Source organism: Sphaeramia orbicularis, chromosome 15 (genome assembly GCF_902148855.1).
Source record: "Sphaeramia orbicularis chromosome 15, fSphaOr1.1, whole genome shotgun sequence".
In the NCBI taxonomy this organism is placed as follows: domain Eukaryota; kingdom Metazoa; phylum Chordata; class Actinopteri; order Kurtiformes; family Apogonidae; genus Sphaeramia; species Sphaeramia orbicularis.
In genome coordinates, this window is record NC_043971.1 from 19,929,462 (window position 1) to 19,948,790 (window position 19,329).

Consider the following 19,329-nt stretch of genomic DNA (forward strand, 5'->3'; position numbering starts at 1 on the left):
AAAGAATGGGAGTCTAGTCTAAGAGGCTAATTGTGTTATAGTCTGACTACAACAGCCACAATGTGTCTTGCAGGTTTTCGATGAGCGTGCAGGGAACTTCGAGACCCATGCAGGTCGACTCGGAGCGACTGCGGAAAAAGCCGCCGCTGTGGGAACAGCCAACAAGACAACAGTGGAAGGAATACACGCTGCTGTAAAACACGCCAGAGAGCTCACACCACAGGTTAGTCTATTATTTAGTTGGCGTTTTTGTGTGCATACGTGGTCAAATATATTAGAAAATGTAGCTGTCAGACTGTGACACACAAAGTTTTATCATGAAAGGTTTGTTTGTGTGCAGGTGACGTCTGCAGCTCGGATCTTGTTGAAGAATCCTGGAAACAAAGCAGCATATGAGCACTTTGACACAATGAAGAACCAGTGGATTGACAATGTGGAGAGACTCACTGGTGAGAACTTTCATAAGGTTTCTCCAGTTATATTCATTCATTTTCATCCATTTGAAAAGGCTCTTGGGCAGGGGTGTCAAACTCATGTTAGTTCAGTGGCCACATTCAGCCTAATATGATCTAAAGTGGGCCCGACCAATAAAATAATATAAATAATAGAATAAGAACTTATGAATAATGTCGACTCCAAAGTTTTCTCTATGTTTTTGAGTGGAAAAAGTAAGATTCTGTAATGAAAATGTTTACATCTACAACTGTACTTGAACATAACATGAACTAATACAAACACCCTGAAAATTCTTAAGAAAAATAAGTGCAATTTTAATATTACGCCTTAGTTTATCATTTATACACATGCATTATAACTTACAGATCACAGTGGATCTACAAATACACAAAAAATTTAATAACAGGCAGAATATTATTAAAACTCCACATACTTCTATTAAGACATTTCAGGTTGTTCATGTTTGTTCAGGTTATTTACTTTTTTTGTAAAAGGCTAGTCTGTAAATGTAAAAATTTTTGTATAATGTAACTTTTTTTTTTTTTTTTTTTACACCAAAACAAAGATAAATATTTGTAGTTTTCATTATTTATAGGTTATTATGGTAGTTTTTTTACTGGTCTGACCCACTTTAGATTAAATTGACCTAAAATGATTTTAACATCCTTGATTGTTAATATCTTCAGTGTAATTTTTGCATTTCACAAATTCATCCCACAGGCCAAATTGGACCCTTCATTGGGCCAGTTTTGGCCTCTGGGTCACATGTTTGACACCTGTGCTCTAAGGTAATTGAAGGAATAACCTCAAGAACAACAAAGATAGAGTTTATTTGAAGCTCTAAACTTTGAGGTGATTTACTAAATATACTACCCATACTCACACTATGATAAATTTCACTTCTGGTAAGTTATAATATTTGTACATCTGTGTCTGCAGGTCTGGTGGACGAGGCTATAGACACCAAATCTCTGTTAGATGCCTCGGAGGAAGCTATAAAGAAAGACATCGACAAGTGCCGAGTTGCCATGGCAAATGTTCAGCCCCAAATGCTCGTTGCCGGGGCAACTAGCATAGCAAGACGAGCTAACCGCGTCCTGTTGGTGGCCAAGAGGGAAGTGGAGAACTCTGAGGACCCACGGTTTAGAGACACAGTGAAGCATGCGTCAGACATCCTGTCTCACACCATCTCCCCCATGGTGATGGACGCCAAGGCAGTGGCTGGAAACATACAAGATAAACGTATGATAATAAGCAAAAATACACACAAGATGCTGTGTCACACAAGCTGAGACATGTTTACGCTACTTTACGTCTGTGTGCTTGTGCATTTGATCTCCTGGTAAAGGCTGTAACTCCTCAGTGACTATATCAGTCTTTATGGAACATGGGATACAAGCTGAAGTCAAAATCTGGAATCCTGTAGTGTTTTGTGGATTTAATTTAAGAATGAATGAATTACGTTGTCTGAAGATCTGCTATTTTGAAAGCTGCAGAAACATACAGCCTGCAACCCTGTGAGATGAAAGGCTCGCTTGTGTTCCAGGGAATTAAACTCATTCATTCCAAAACAACATGTTACGGAACACTCACTGAGAACCATCACTGTGCATGTAATTGATTATATTTTAAAAGTTTCCTCTTGAAATGTTGAAGACATGTTGTTTTTTAAGTGATCTACAGTTTACATTACTCTTGAACCCACTGGCAGCTGAATATTTTGAACTTTGTATTTATCGTCATGCTGTTGTGCCTGCCACACTAATTTGCATCCTCTATTTAATGAGTTTTTCATTCCATCTACCTCTTGGCTGCTCTCCACAGCCCTTCAGAAAGCCTATCTCGATTCCTGTTTGAGGATTTTGGCAGCAGTTGGAAAAGTTCGGGAAGCCTTCCAGCCCCAGGAGCCTGAATTCCCACCTCCACCTCCTGATCTAGACCAGCTCCATGTAAGCACACATATACACTGTCTATGGGCCACTATAAAGGAGGAGAAGGACCCGCTAGTACATTGCATACGTTATAAATGAAAGTGTTCCTACAGATGGAAGAAGTAAAAAAATAAAACTTTGTTGAGGGTATTTCTAAACAAATTAGCTTTAAAGTTATATTATGTATATTATGTAATGTTGCTGCATTAAAATAACTAAAAACAGCAAGGCCTGTATTATATATTTTGTTGACTTGTGTACTTACATATGTGAAACTTTTGTTAAAATTCAAGCAACCAACAGGCAATTCAGTTTTGTCATCTGTCAATAGCATTATATAGAGCACAGGTGTCAAACATTCGGCCCGGGGGCCAAATCCGGCCCGCCAAAGGGTCCCAATCTGGCCCATAGGATGAATTTGTGAAATGCAAAAATTACACTGAAAATATTAACAATCAATAGTGTAAAAATCATTTTATATACACATATAAACCAATTAGATCTCATTTGGGTCTGACCAGAAAATACTGTCATAATAACCTATAAATAATGACAACTGCAGATTTTATCTTTGTTTTAGTGTAAAAAAAAGTAAAATTACATGAAAGTGTTTACATTAACAAACTATCCTTTTACAAAAAATGTGAATAACCTGAAGAAATATGAACAATGTGAAATGTCTTGAGAAAAGTAAATGTAATTTTATCAATATTATGTGTATTTGTAATTGTAATGTAAGCTGTAATGTACATGTGTAAATGATAAACTGATAAACTGAGGCGGAATATTGTTAAAACTGCACTTGTTTTTCTTAAGACATTTCAAGTTGTTCCTGTTATTCAGATTTTTAAAGGAAACGATGTAGATATAAACATTATCATAATGTAATTGTACTTTTTTCACTTGTATTTTTTTACTGGTCCGGCCCACTTGAGAGCATATTGGGGTGAATGTGGCCCTGAACTAAAATGAGTTTGACACCCCTGATATAGAAGCAAACACTAATTGATATTACATGAGGCTATTTTTGGAAGAAAGAAATTATATAACATGAATTTTATGTGAGTAAAACTTTAAAACATTATCTCATTTGTAGTCAGGATTTCTGCTTTTGTCATGACAGATGCACAGCATTTTCATCAACAGTGATTATGGACCCACCACAACTCCACAACTTCACCATATTGTTATTGTTTTCATTGAAAGAAGCCAGGAAACAAATAATATGGAAAAAACTGTAATGAATATCACATCCCACATAAATTTGCCTGATTAAATAAAGTGTTAAAGTAAATTTAGGGCGGATTTCATAATCTTATCAACATCTTGTACTTAAATATGCATGCATAGATTAATTTCAGAATAATATGCATAAGGTAAACACAGATTATATTGTGATAAATATCATTATAAATAACCAAAAACTAGCATAACTTTCAATTCCTCTGTCTAAGGCTAACGTGTTGTTTGTCTGTGTGTGTTTTTTGCAGGTGAGTGATGAACAGGCGCCGCCCAAACCTCCATTGCCAGAGGGGGAAGTCCCGCCCCCTCGGCCCCCTCCTCCAGAAGAGAAGGATGAGGAGTTCCCTGAGCAGAAGGCCGGGGAGGTGGTCAGCGAGCCCATGATGGTGGCAGCCAGGCAGCTCCACGACGAGGCTCGCAAGTGGTCCAGCAAGGTGAGTTCATAACACACAGACATTACATATAAAGATTTAATGTTCATCACAGGATTTTACATTTCCTCTTTGATGGGAACAGAACACTTGTCTGATGATGACCCGCCTCCTCATTGTTGGTGAATATTTTGAAACAAATCCTGAAACCGTGTTGATTCAGAAATGTGGAGATCAGTGGCTCGATTCCAATTTCAGTGGGAAACTAGAAACTGTCATCTGGTCAAGGTGTCACGGTGCATGTAAGGTCGATTATGCACATGCACACTTACATGCACAAAATAAATGCAACAAAAATATCTGACTGTGACCACATGAGTCACCAATGGAGAGATTATATGACTGCTGTTGGAAGCTGAAGACAATATTTGTACCAGATTGTGTGTTTTGTTATTGGCGTCTATGTGTGGGTATATGTGTGTGTATTTGGATGTTTTCTGTGGAGGGACTGTATATTAGACCAGCTATTACAGGAACCATGTCCTTCTATTCTTACTGAAGGTGTTTTCAGTTCACTTCTGTTGCTCCTTTGAGAGTTTCTCCACACTTATCTTATAATCTATGCATGAAAAGCTGTCTTTGAACAACACGTCTTTGAACATTTCCCACCACAGTCCTAAAAATACCCGAAGGATGCAAAAGGACTGGTTTTATTTAGAGTTAGACCTCTTTTAAATGTGCAAAAGCAGCTGTTGCAGAGAAAGGCCTACAGTGTCGTCCACCTTGGGCCAGTCCAGACCAGCTCCTCTTTCTTCTTTTTTTCCACCAAAACCATCTTTTCCTGCACGTGCCGTTTCACCTCCTCCTCCCTGCTTCTTCAGTGCCTGTTTGTGCTTCTCCTCCCTCCTGTGAATCTCCTGTCCTCTGTTCTTCCATCCAGTGCCTCTCATACTGTACTAAATTGCCTCCTTTTCCCATGCTTCCTTCCCTCCTGCCAACCCCTGCCTTCTTTCTTCCCCTTCTTCTCCACCTTCCTCCTTTTTTTCCTCCCCTTTGCCTCCTTCCCTTCCTTTCCTTCCCATCCCAATGGGTCCTCCACCAACAACAATCCCCCCCGCCCTGTCCTGCCAAGCCTGAGGATGAGGAGGCAGTAGAGGAGAGAGAGGTAGATGATGAAGATGAGTTTACTGATGGTGAGGATGACTATGAGCCAGAACTGCTGATGATGCCGTCCAACCAGCCTGTCAATCAACCCATTCTGGCAGCTGCCCAGTCTCTCCACCAGGAGGCGCGCAAGTGGTCCAGCAAGGTCTGCGCACATACATGCACATGCGCGCACATACATGCACATGCGCATACATCCAGGCGGGTCACATACTCACTGAAGCCCATACCTGCCAGGCTGGTTAAAGAGCAACAGATTAGTATCATATAATAACATGAAATGTTTATTGTCATAACAGGATATTTTCATGTTAGGGCAGCATAAAAATGTATTATATTATAACCATAAACTTTTCATATCAGTTTATGCAGGTTAACCACTAAAGGACCCAGTGCTACTTTTGTGCCAGTTCCCAAATGAAATTTTGTCTTTAGTTTAACCTTTCTTAAGTAATTTATCACCATTTATTATAATATTTTGCTCTGTATTTGTGCTTTTTTGTGATAATCATGTATTTTCCTGTATTTAATTGACTGATCATGTAGAGGTTCATAAAAGCTCAGAGTAAAGTTGAGGGTTATTATATCAAAACAGAGAAAACTGAAGAAAAAGTGACTTTTTCAACAAAATCTCTTTAAATGAACATAAACCAGGTGTGTCCATCCACTGTCATTGATCCAACTCTGTAGGTTTTACTGGTAAATTAATGTTGTAGAAGATGACGGTGTTTCCACGTTCACTACGGAGCCTCTGAACGTCCAAATGGGTCATATCTGATGACCATAAAAAGATGACAAATTGCATTTGATACCAATTATTTATATGTATTGATAGGATCAGTTGATCAACAGATATTACACAGTTCAGATCAGTAGTTGGTTTGTGTCACCGGTGGCTTTTTGGGTCTTTATAGGTTAATAATGGTTAAAGGTATAAGGGTTTTGTTATAAGGTATATCACATTTTAACAAGTTAAACCTGCATAAGCCAAAATCAAGTGGGAAGAAAAATTCTAAAAACAGGAAAATTCATAAATTTCCTCTGCAGCTCTCTCCTCTCAGTCCAAATCTAAGACTAAATATAAATTCAGATTTCTACTCAATTTACTGTCATTACACATGTAAAAGTACACTACAATGAATGCAATTTAGCATTTAGCCAGAAGGGCAATACGCAGCAAATGTAGGAAGTACAGAATATACAGTATTATACATGATATACAATGGGCAAAATATATGTAGATGTAAGAGCTATGGACAAATATACAGAATGAGTGTCAACTAGAATGAGACATAAAGTGCATAAGAGTAAGATGACAATTCAGCATGAGGTTGTGCAAAATATTAAATTCATAATAGATTCAGATGACCCTGATGCAGTTTTGTGCCATTATGGAAACATGAATCCACCTTTCCACTCTGGCACAGAGTAATGCAGAAGAACTGTGTCCAGACTGCAATTGGTGGATTCAGAAAACACCTGTAATTACACAAAATCTCAGCATCACAGAAAGCACAGGAAAAGACTACATGCAGAAGTTACATTGAATTATAATAGACTGGAAAGTAATTATAGTAATTATTTTTGGTCATTGATACTAAGAAAAACTATCTGGCACTGTAGCTTTAAATAGTTATTTGTTATAACATGAGAATATCCTCTTATGACATGAAAAAATCATTTTTATACAGATAAAGTTTTTATGCTATTACATGATACAAATTAATTTGTCTTTTTCTGGCCTGGCAGCAATACACTTCCAATAATATTTGCAGTATTTTCTCCCAGTGGTTTGTGAAGAAATTTTAGATTCCACAGATAAACATGCAGTGTTGGGGAATAACTATTAATATGTAATGGAGTTACTGAGATTAAATTACAATTTAAATTCCACTGTATATTTTAGAAATTACAATTAGTGATCAAATTGTTGGTGATTCCAAAGTGGTTATCTCTGAATATATTCTTTTTGGTAAAAAGTATTTGTCATATTTAAATTTTTTTGCCTCTGAAAACAGAAAAAGGGCTCTAAAATGACAGTGCAGTGTTGGTTTAAACTTTTATTTGTCAGACCTTTCAGTTTTATTGCTGTTTAAAACACTTGGAACTTATATGAATCAATTATATTGTTTTTTTTACTTGCTATATTTTTAACAGGAAAAGTATTTATCTGTAACCCATTACATTTAAACAGTAACCCTCCAAACACTGAATACATTCACATCCACGCATGCAAACAAGTCAATGCTCTACACAAGAGGAAAAGCAATGCAAGACACAAAAAATCCACCTCTGGAGTCACTGTGGCTGTGGGAACGATGAGCTCTGCATCTGCCACTACCATGGAAACCCTCATCCAGCTGTGGCTGCTGTTTTTACTGTTGTTGCATCACACTCAGACGTGGTTATGCTGATACCATGCTAAAGTTGCACTAAAGGTCAAGGATTGTTGGAATGGCAAGTTTGTTTGTTGCACCACATGGATAAACTGGTACTGGCTTCACAAGTCCCTCCCTTATGTCCATGATTAGGTAAAGTGGTTTAAAGGAGGAGCCAGTCGCTCTGTCTCGCTGTTATCGCTGTTGTCAATCACTCGTTTTCTGACCAACCTGTGAAGCCAACGATGACAGTTTCCCAAAGACTTCTGGGTGATGTAACTTTGGCATTAGACTGCCTGCTTGCCCTGAATGATCACCTGTTTCTGCTTATAGTCTCAGTGCCTGCACTGATTGCTCCATCACTTTGAACATCATGGATTCTAACTTCTGACTGTGTCATGTGAGAGAACTGTGTTTATCTCAACACTTTCTCTCTAAGTATAGATACTAACCTTTTCTCCAACGAGGTTGCAGAATAAAGTATGTGCTAACTTGCAATGACACTGCATGCAGCCTATTACTAAACAAGCCTGAATTTTTTTATGCTAATATTGCTTTTGTCTTATAGAGCACTCATAGTTATTGATGTTAGATATCATAATTTAAAATTTAAAATATGCATAACATGTTTCATACAAAATTTTCCGATTATTTTAATTTATCTTTTGCCTAAAAACGTGGAATCCCTGATGGTTCATGGTCACAACTTTGGCTCCTTTCCTCTTTTATCTGATTTCTCTTCTTCACAGGGTAATGACATCATCGCAGCAGCCAAGAGGATGGCTCTGCTGATGGCAGAAATGTCCCGACTGGTGCGTGGTGGAAGCGGGAACAAACGTGCACTGATTCAGTGTGCTAAGGACATCGCCAAGGCCTCTGATGAGGTGACCAGGCTGGCAAAGGAAGTGGCCAAGCAGTGCACTGACAGGCGCATTCGGACTAACCTGTTACAGGTAAACGCACATAGAAAACACCAGCCACAGAAGAAACACTCAGTCAGATCCTCTAGTTAAGGGAAAGCTGAAATACATCATGTAGAAACGTTGTATTGTAACAATCACACTTAGCACTTTGAGATTCTTTTGAACAAAAAGTGCTTTATAAATACAGTTTCTTCTTCTTCTTCTTCTTCTTCTTATTATTATTATTATTATTATTATTATTATTATTATTATTATTATTATTATCATTATCATTATTATTATTATTATTATTATTATTATTATTATTATTAACAACCCTGAATGCAAAGTAAAAGTGCAGAAGTTTTATCAGTGTGTCAAATTCAGAAAGAGCAGTGAAGTTACCAAAAACCTGAAAACCCAGTGTTACCACAGGTGTTATTTTTGTCTCTTCTGGACTAAAAGCAAATATTACACTAATCCACACTTAAACACGGTAGGTGACATAATGCACCTAAACCCAGGAAGTCACACACTAAAAAACTGAAGAATGTAGAACAGGAAGTGCATTCTGGGCTACTGTAGAAACATGGTGGACTGTTCCCTCTGTAGATACAATCAATTATACAGTAATGAAAACATATTCATAAAAATTATATTCCACTTCTGCAATTACATCCTTTTAAATTTTTTCCAAATCTTACACACTGGGAGTTTAAAGTAACTGCTTATTAAATAGACTGGCTGTTTTCAAATACATGTAACAGCATTTTAATGTTGAAGTTAGAGTTGGGGACAGTTTTACATAGATTATGTGCACTGTAAATTGTAAGTATATTTACGTTCCCTGTCTGTGTCTAAAAATGCCAGGAAAATGTGCAATATAACTGTAATGCTGTTAAAATGTTAAATTGTTGTGAAAGAAGTATTATTTAGCGAGTCTGTTACTGTCACTGGAAATTTTGGAACAATCCAACACAGTATGAGGAGTAAAAACACAACAATAACACTGAAAATTCTGTTTTCTTGTTTTTTAGATTAGATTAGATTAGATTAGATTAGATTAGATTAGATTAGATTAGATTAGATTAGATTAGATTAGATTGGATTAGACTTTATTGATCTCACAACGGAGAAATTCAATGGTCAAGGCAGCAACAGAATAAACTGCAAGAAAAAGTTTGCATGCATAAAGATAGTGCAATAATAATAGTAATAAGAACTATACAGACTATATACTTATATACTACAAAATGTGGTAAATGCTTACACGTTTTCCTCCTCCTAAAGGTGTGTGAACGAATCCCTACAATCAGCACACAGCTGAAGATCCTCTCCACTGTCAAAGCCACCATGCTGGGACGAACCAACATCAGCGAAGAGGAGTCGGAGCAGGTGAATGTGGAAACTGAGCCACGTGTTTTCCTCTCTTCATGTTGTCCTTCATCCTCACTTTTACTGATTCACTTCCAAATGTGTTCCTTTCCAGGCCACAGAGATGTTGGTACATAACGCCCAGAATCTGATGCAGTCGGTGAAAGAGACCGTCAGAGAAGGAGAAGCAGCTTCCATCAAAATCCGCACAGATGCAGGATTCACCCTTCGCTGGGTTCGCAAGACCCCCTGGTACCAATAAAATATAATGAACCCGGTGACGGAAAATAGTCCCACTCTCAGCTTGGCGCCGATAACACACACCTTGTATAAATAAAAGCATCAGCGTGCACACTCAGTGAGAGTGCATGTGTGCATCTCTTTAAAGAGGAAACTGCAGGTGATTTTCTTTCTATCCTCCACTGTAGTTTGGGTGTGTGTACAGATTAGGTACCACACATGTTTAGTGTATCGGAGTGATTTCAGCTTTTGCTCTCCTGTTTCCTTTATCTTTAACAGTGGAAGCACGCAGGCTAGACAGTTTTTAATATATATTTTTGGTATGTTGTGTTACAAGAGTTTATCCAAATCCCAGGTATATATTTTTTGCATGAATTTTTTTCTATTTTATAAAAAGCAAATTATCTCTTACCACACATTTACTTTTGATTCAGTTTTACAGTGAGAGTTTCTTATCGTCTAATGTATATACAGTACTGATGTTGTTTTATGGACACTCAACTTAGAGCTTTAGTCAATGATTTTGACACTAAAGTGTGAAAACTTGTCCGGGCTGAGGATGTCTCCTCTTTTAATGTTTACTTTTATTAATAACACTGTTCTTAACTGAAGATCTGCTGGTAAATTCATCACTGCTGTCTGGTGATGGTTATACTTGAAGAACTAAAAGGTCTTCTGAATTTAAGTGTTATGAATCTTAGGCAAATCATAGATTTTAAAACTGAAGTGATTGTATCATTTGACAAAAAAATGTATGATTGTCAATAATAGGCTGATTTATTTTTATTGCTGGAAAGCTGATACTTAATAGATAAGAGGTGTTCACTTCTCAATGGCAGTGTGTGTGACTAAGGCATAAATCCAGGATGGTTTAGATATTTTTAAAGTGTGTTTTGAGGTATTTGTTAAGATTTATTTAACTTTCACAGTAACCAAAACCAAAGGATTTATTTTACATTACTGTAACCTCCATGAAGTTCCTATATAACACTGAAAATCCAGGTTATTACAAATAGAAATGAGACAAGAACAGACCCTTTACTGTAGAGACAGTGGAGTCAATTTAAGGTTTATTATTTTCTAGAGAAACAATGTCATGTTTTTTCCTGTTTTGCAGTTATAATTGTTGCTTTTTTCTGCACTATTTCTGTGACAGACGCACTGCTTTGAATTTTTTTTAACGGTTGAACAAAACTCTACAATCAAAACTCAGTGATTGTAGAGTCATTTAACATCATTTTCTGTAGACTTTCTCTTTGTGAGGGCTCCGTAGTCCCACTCTGCATGCTCTAAAGCATCAGTTTACAACAGATTTTATTTGCGACCCTGGTGGTTTACAAACAGAATAACTTTTTTATGTGAAATCAGACATCAGTTCCAGTCAGGCAGTCAGTTTTTTTAGGTTTTGACCAGACGGGAGTAAAAGGAGTCATGATTGAAACTCAAAATGACATACGAACAAACAAGTGAATGCACATTTTTATGATGTCAGTTGCTCCTATTCCCTTGATGGTATTTGATGAAGGTTTCTAAAATGTTTTATAATGGCTGTGCAGATATAAATGGAGGATCTGTATGTGTGTGTGTATGTGTGAAACCTCTTCACTTTATCAGTATTAGAACGCTGTGCTGGTGACAGTTAGGGCCAGAGTTATGAATAGCAGCACAGAATGTAAACCACATTATTATTCGGGCCTCCTGAGCATGTAGCAGTCACAGACCTCTCACTGAGAGCAACGGGGTGTAGTTCTGTGTGTACTTGATGTGTCACACCCTGAATGTACTCTGATAGCTTCGAGCCCTGCCAACACATCTGCTGTGCCTTGGAAGAATAAAAGACTATAACGACATCTGGAGTCCGTCTCGTAATTTGCCTTAAGTCACAGGTACAAGTAGGGCTATTAGATACAATCATGTAAACTGTAGCAATAGTTTCATTTTATGCTCCATCACAAAAATTGTCAGATATTGCACTTTCTATAGCAACAGTTGGCACTTTGTGTTATCCCACAAAGAAAAAACAAGAAGAAAATAAACAAATGTGATTAAATATGGTTATTTAAATCCAGTTTATGTGGAATTTACATATCATTACTTATGTGTATACTGAAATATTTTGATTAAAATACTATGCAAAATTCCATTTTTGCAGTTGTTGCAAGCAAACCAACATTTGTTGTCATTGTCTTTGTCAATACAGGAAATATATGCACAATTTTAAACACAAAAATATCTGAATCTACATTTCCACAAGCAAAACTCTTTTTTTCATGTGACCTCCACTTGCCATTGGTACATCCTCCCTCAGGGTTTTGCCTAGATGTTTTCTTATTCATGTAGTCCACCCAAAACAGTCCCAGATATGTTTAGTGCTAAAGGTTACACTCATACTTGTCACTTTGGTCTGCTTATTACCTAAAGTTATTTTTAATATATATTGTTTATATACTCTGGTTGTATGTTGATGCAGAGACTAAGAAAGGTGTATATGATAATTATAAACTTAATAAAACAAGAAAAAGAACTGTGGCTTAAAGCTTTAACACATTATATATTGCCTTCTGGGTAAAACTTGGAGGTAAAGAAATACACAAACATTAAATTTTAAAGCTTTTATAAGACATCTGATACAATACAAGTCTGACTTCATACAGGAGCTTTAAGTAGTATTTTCCACATGGACAATTGATTGTGCAAATGCTGTGCTGAGTAAAGGCGTTGCATTCAAGAGTACGTGAGGATTTTGTATATTTCGTGAGTGCTTTTTACACAACTGAATCATTAGCTCATATATGGGTCTTGCAGATAATCTTCCACCCATGTTTAGTCCTGATTGATTCTTCATCAGTTATCGAAGGTACATCTTGAACCATTATTCTGGTGTGCAGACATCTCTCGAGGCAAAAAAGGTACCGTTGATATATGACATGATTTAGAGAAAAACACCCCTCAGGCCATTAAGGCATACAGATTGTGCTGTTTTGTGCTACGTGTAACACCTTTACCTTCCATTACAAGGCCACATTTAAGAGAATGTGTGCAAAAATACCTGCACTAAAGACAGTGCCTCGAGACACACTGCAGCTACTCAGAAAGTACATAAAACATTAGAGTTTTCAAAAATAAGCACATATATATCTATATATATTTAAGTATAAAACTGGCTACATTATGTCTTAATATGTAAAAAGTCTTCCAAAGGCATGGCTGCTAACTCTTAGGCAACATGCATGTGATTGTGTAGCTGAGATCATGGCATAGTGAGAAGAAAGAAGGTGTGTAGTGGTGCTTTAGAGTGTTTAAGCCAGTGAGTGTCCCTTTTAAAGCCGAAATATTCCCCTTAGGCAACACTCAGAAAGTGTTAGATTTAAAAATAAAATAAAATAAAAATAGAAAATGTTAAAGAACAGTCCAGAAAATAAAGAGGAATGTCTACAATGCCGCACATTTGAACTGGTTATTAGAAACTAATAGCACTTAACTTAAACAAGGTCACATTGATTATTAAGGCTTCCCTTTACAGGCCACAAAAACATCCAGTCGTGTATATCAAGTGCCAAATACAACAATAAATAACTGTTAGAATGCAAAATTATTCATTAACAACAATGAGCTGTAAGATATGTACTGTAAGAATTAGAGTGATGACTCTGCATGGTGGTACCCTTGTACCATATTTGGCACATTGGATTGTTGACGTTTGGCCCCTGAGTCATGATTCAGGTCCGTACTTGGAATTTCCCTGCTTTTGTCACATATTTGACCCCTTTAAATGGCTTGTACTTCTCTCCGTACATGTCAAGACGACTGACCTTCAGACCTGGAACAAAAAGGCACACAATGAGGAAACACATCTAACATATTCAGACCTATTCACACCAATATAATGAAGCATATGCTGTGTCACTAAGCAAACTGAGAAGAACAGTTGTGTAGAAAGGACAGACTGATTCATTTTAATGCACTGCGGCATACCTGATATGGCCAGCTGCTGGATCTTCAGGCCGATGTTGAGTGAAGGGTTTTCTTCAGGTTTGGGGGCACCTGCTTGCACACTTAAACTACCCTTTAAGTTTGGAAGCTTCTGGGGATTCAGCTTTCCAATGTCCCAAACCAACACCTGCCAACATTTAAGCATGATTTTTATTTTAACAGTTCGTTTTTACTTGACTGTACGTATAATGCCTTTGACTAATAGTGTGTCACTACAGAGTCACATCTGCAAGAGGTAACATGCAGAAATTATTCACAGGATAGAGGTGGCTATGACTACAAAGAGAAACTAAATATGAACCATTTCAATAAATGATGTGCATTTCATGTTGTGGAGTGGCTTTGTGGAATAGAATAAATATCAAACAGTGTGAAAACATCAAAAAATTTAAGAAGATGTATAAAAACCTTATTTTCCAGAGATATAGTAACAATGAACAGGAGCACAACAGTAATAGTTATTGATGTTATGTTATAGTTTGTTCTCTTTTTCAGTAATTTAACAAATGACCTATTCTTTTATATAGATTATATACACTTGCTGATCATCCAAATCATGTAAAATTGGGGTAGGACAATAAAACCTTGGCTTCTTCTTAGTCGATTTGGGACATAAAGTGCCATTAAAGAGCCGAAATGAAATAGTTGTATACTGTGTGATATTTTTTATCTTACTGCCTTCAATATTAAGGAGTGTTCCGTTTAAATTTGGAATTTCTTTTTACCTTTTGTTCACCTTTATATTTTATTCCTACTTATGTTCGAAATAAAGTTTATCATTAAGTGAAAATGAAAGAAAAAAATGAGTAAGGTCTAAGTTGTGTGATGAAATGGTGGGCTTTTTCACACCTGTTTCTGTTCAAACGTGTACACTTGATTTGGTTAGTTTTGTGAGCACTGCATGAGTTACATTCATCCAGTTGTTACCTCCTATGTGGGTTGTGTCTTTTACTTGACAGTGAGTTTATAATACAGTGCTTCGTCAATTCAGTAGGTGGTCTGTTAGAATGGACAAAGATTAACAACACATTCATTTGCCGCTCATCTTATCAGAGCACTGGGTGTTCTTTTATTTTTATTTTCACATAACAAGGTTCTAAAACCATCTCATGTCCTTACCCTCATCTCTTCAAATAATATGCATAAAATACACTAAAGCACAAAAAGTTCTGTCTTTTTATGACTTCATTCAATAAAAAATCATCTCATCTTTCCCTTGTAGTTGTACTGCTGCTCACTTTTACTTATTACAGTTCTTCACCACCTCTTTTCTTTGCACCACAGTGTGACTGATTGGCCTGGGGGGAGGTTTCACACCTGAAGTTTTGGTGTCAATCAAAAGATGTGAAAAAGCCCACTTGCCAAAACTGCAGCATGAGTCACATTCTGACTGGACTGGAAATGGCTGAAATGATTGTAATGACTGAAATGATTGTAATGACTGGAAACAAAGCGGTTCAGAATGATCGATGAATGGTCCGTTACCTTTGTAGCAAGGTCATAGGTGTAGTTTCCCTGGGTGGCTGTGAGGTTGGCACTGAGCACTGTTTTAGGCATGTGTATAGTGACTGTTAAGCCCTCCACCATCTTCCCCATGGTCTGCTTGGGTCCTAGTGTGATGTCCAGGCGACCGCAAGATCCACTCTCAAAGAAACTGATGCTCTGCTTCACATAAACAGGGATAGCCACCAGACTGAAAAAAGAAAAAGACAGTGTTTACAAGATGAACACGTAGACTTTTTGCTCACAGCATAGTAATCTAATACTGACTAATATGATTTTCTATGTTTTGTTATAAAACAGACACATAGAACTTACTTCTGAGAGCTGACATGATAGGTCATGAGTGTAAAGTTTCCATCTGGCGGTATGAAAGAAAGGACACGCTCTGCCTCCCAGCGCTTAAAACGTACACATGGATGGAAACTAACATCATCAAGAAGACGAGGGTTCTGTCATTAAAAACAAAAAAAATTAACAAAAATGTATAAAATAACAGCCACTTTTACGTGAGAGACACAAATAATGAAAACACTTTTGGTATTTGTGAATACTTAGACCATCATTCATACACACTACAGAAAATCTAAGTCAATAAAAGGAACATAGCCCACCATGAAGGACAGAGTTAGGTCAGGCATCCCAGTGAGCCTCACACAGGCCTCAATGACGCCCTGAATTTCTGCAAATACTGTTGTACCTGAATAAAAATGAAATTGAAGGCAGAGAAAACATAAGCATGATTAAAGAGTCCAAAGGTCCTGCTTTTAGGACAGATACACAATAGATCGGCTTTGTCTGACTGTGTAATACAGTCATCATATGCTGTTTGTACCTGATTTATCCAGAATGGCATCTATTTCTTCTATTACATCAAAATACGCCTCATTGTTGGTGTATTTAACACCAGCTCGTCTCCATGGGATATTAGAAAGTTGACCTGTTGGCAGTGTATCTCCAACATTACTACTTCCTAAAAAAAGACAAAACAAATATTTACTGCCATATCACTGATGTAATCTGAAATTTAGTTATAAATTTAGAATAAAACAAGGCAAATTATGATATTTGTTTTCACAGTGATCAGTGTAACCTCTCTTTACCTGTGAGTGTATTGACAACTGATCGAAGGATGTTGGGGGGTTTGATCATCTCTTTAAGGACATTGGACTCTGTTGCCAATGGGAAGCCATTGTCCAGCATTTCCTCCAACAGTTCATACACTGTCACCACATTATCCTTGATTACACCTTCGGAGCATTCCCCAAAGTAGTCCTGTCAATACCAAAAATCTGTTACAATACAAATACTTCACTAGCGTGTATAACACTGCAGAAAATGAAGTGTGGTCCTACTGGACTTAGTGTCCATATTTCCCTTAGTACCATAACTACTTAAGTAAATTATATACAGAACGTTATACACATACATATACATTTATAATGTTTTAAGCTAACAACATGACTAGACTTTTTTAAGTGACAGTGTGAACACAATGCATGCTCAAAAGCTGCCTGGAGTTAGTGTAGTGTGAAAATAGACAACACTTCCTGGTGAGAAATCAATATAATGGTGCATTGAAATTAAAGTTAAGTAGATAGAGCTCTTAGTCACAAATGGTTTCACTAACAACAGACCAATTAATTGGCGCTGATGGGTCATTTTACAAAAAGTTTCTATCAGCAGATGAAACAGCTGAAACTACATAACAAATAAAAAGCTTCTAAACAATTACGAAATGCTGAATTTGGTGGAAAATGAAAGGTAACGACTTGGGTCCAACCTGCATGGGTCCAACCTGCATTCTTTTATGGTAAGTTTAATATTTAGGTGAACATTTATTAACTACTTTTGAGTTTTATATTCAGTGATCTAGATTTAATCATGTATTTATAACTGAGTCAAATATTCAGTTTAACAGTTATCCAATTCCAGTTGACCTCCACAACTACTAACATAACAAGGTTTCTGCGTGTTTCAACAAGCTAAATTTTAGCTATGTTATGAATGCATTTTCAGACCTACTTCCCAGCTTGTCAGGCTGGAGGCATTGAAACTCCCAAAGTCAATGAACAATACCGATTCATGGCAGGTTTTTGCAGATGGATTTTTTTTTAAAAATGGCAATATCATGTCTTGCTGAATTGACATAAATACTTTTTTGATGTGCTTTTTCCTCAAATTTGTCATTTTCAATTGGCAGTGAATCCAATCAATTTTAAAGACCAGCCAATCAAATTGTGTTTAAAACATTTAAGAGGACCCACTGAAACCCTTAATTAGTCCTGTAAACAGTTAAATACAGTTCAATCTAAACTATTGATCTGGCTGTTGAGCTATCATCAGTCAAATTAAAACAGCACTGACTGATCCACACCTGAAATGTGTCTGCCACCCTGTGCAGGAATTCAATAACAAACAGCGGTGGAACTTCAGTCTGGATGACAGACAGGAGGAAGAGTTTGCCCCTGTAAATGGTGATGAGATAGTGGTGTGGGGTCTGCAGGACAGGGGGGACATTTTCCGGGTCTCCTGCTTTCTCTTTGGCCTCAAAAAAGTAATCACACACACTCCTGCTGATGACGCTCTTCCAGTGTTTCTCCAGGAAGATGTCTCCCGTGTGATTAATCAGGAACAGACTGTGGATCATTTCAGCTGCAACAATGAGGCGGCTGTTGTTGTCAGTAGAGCTCTGTGTAAAGAAAAAAAAAACATGTACAGGGTTGGATCACCACTTTTTAAAACGTTTAACATCCATCATACAATACAAATGTTAAGCTGAGGCACAACATGTCAACAAAGTGTCAAACAAACTTCATTCAATCTCATAACTTAACCGCTGGGTTAGCAAAATGAAACCTTCAATTTCAGGCATTTTTTCAGATTTAATGCAACAAATACTAATATAAGCATCAACCTGAGCAGTGTGTGAACATCTCGAAAGCTCTAAATTGGAAAGTATGCACGAAGTTTCACTATTTCGTTAAAGTTTTACCTGCTAACCTCAGCTGATTGTACCAGGGTTTTAGTTCAGTCAATATGGCAGAAGTTTGAACAGCACAGCACACTGCCTGCAGCTGGAATGAACACGTAAACATAACGTAGTCACGAGTACAAATCAACACAAGGCAGTAAAAAAAAACTTACACAATATTAGTGAAACACTGAGAACGTCCTCAATGTAAATACTAAGTACATTTAATACCAACCTGATCGTTACTAGTGAAAAGTTTCTACCTTTTTCATCAGGCAATATTTGAAGACAGCTAAATATCAAGGGATTTTGTGCATCCCCCGTACATTGACTTTCAGGTATATCGCTGTGAATACAATGACTAAACCACAACATTTCTATCTTGTAACTTCATGTCATAGTACTAGTAAACATTTTTAAAAGGAAATATTAGCAACAAATATTCTGTTTAAGTCTGCCGTACCATGCTTTTTTTCTTTGTTTATGTTTCCAATGTTTCTGTCTTCTAAATATTTATTAGAAAACGCTATTAACATATACAGTTTTGGTAGCATAGGTTTGACAGAAAAAAGAAAGAAAAAGATTAAATTTAATGTACCTGCATTCAACTGGATACTGTTTTGCAAAGTTTTAAATGCAGCACTGTTTGGATTCATATGTATTTATTTCGTTTGAATGTTACATTTTGCTACAACAATGATCTAATAAACAACATATTATCAATTGCATATTTTATGAATATCAGCTTGGTCAGCAGAGTCCAAAGGTAGTTTTTGTGATACATGACACCATGCATGACACGAG

At 36.9% G+C, this 19,329-nt stretch overlaps 2 protein-coding genes across 9 annotated transcripts in view; one reads left to right on the forward strand and one right to left on the reverse strand.

The window, feature by feature from the left end:
* Positions 1 to 11,908, forward strand: part of LOC115434218 (vinculin-like) — a 43,633-nt gene extending 31,725 nt beyond the window's left edge. For 3 of the 7 annotated variants that reach the window (XM_030156028.1, XM_030156029.1, XM_030156030.1), the window contains 9 exons: positions 74 to 223; positions 341 to 449; positions 1,396 to 1,698; positions 2,281 to 2,405; positions 3,878 to 4,063; positions 5,133 to 5,309; positions 8,292 to 8,495; positions 9,735 to 9,839; positions 9,934 to 10,080. In XM_030156028.1, the coding sequence (XP_030011888.1) occupies positions 74 to 223; positions 341 to 449; positions 1,396 to 1,698; positions 2,281 to 2,405; positions 3,878 to 4,063; positions 5,133 to 5,309; positions 8,292 to 8,495; positions 9,735 to 9,839; positions 9,934 to 10,080 (1,506 nt within the window). Of the gene's footprint in view, positions 1 to 73; positions 224 to 340; positions 450 to 1,395; positions 1,699 to 2,280; positions 2,406 to 3,877; positions 4,064 to 5,132; positions 5,310 to 8,291; positions 8,496 to 9,734; positions 9,840 to 9,933 lie in introns of all 7 variants that reach the window. The other 4 variants (XM_030156024.1, XM_030156025.1, XM_030156031.1 and 1 more) reach the window with 2 other exon arrangements.
* Positions 11,909 to 12,657: 749 nt separating this feature from the next.
* ap3m1 (adaptor related protein complex 3 subunit mu 1) lies at positions 12,658 to 18,779 on the reverse strand. 2 transcript variants are annotated; one of them, XM_030156033.1, is made up of 10 exons: positions 18,761 to 18,779; positions 18,547 to 18,628; positions 17,929 to 18,243; positions 16,655 to 16,826; positions 16,387 to 16,524; positions 16,166 to 16,251; positions 15,870 to 16,003; positions 15,537 to 15,744; positions 14,034 to 14,178; positions 12,658 to 13,878 (listed from the first exon to the last, which is right to left on the reverse strand). In XM_030156033.1, exons 3-10 carry the CDS (start codon positions 18,199 to 18,201, stop codon positions 13,778 to 13,780), a joined length of 1,257 nt encoding a protein of 418 aa, XP_030011893.1. In that variant the 5' UTR covers positions 18,202 to 18,243; positions 18,547 to 18,628; positions 18,761 to 18,779; the 3' UTR covers positions 12,658 to 13,777. The 2 variants fall into 2 exon arrangements, with proteins under 2 accessions (XP_030011893.1, XP_030011894.1); XM_030156034.1 differs by lacking the exon at positions 18,761 to 18,779 and having other exon boundaries at positions 17,929 to 18,245; positions 18,547 to 18,573.
* Positions 18,780 to 19,329: the final 550 nt, after the last annotated feature.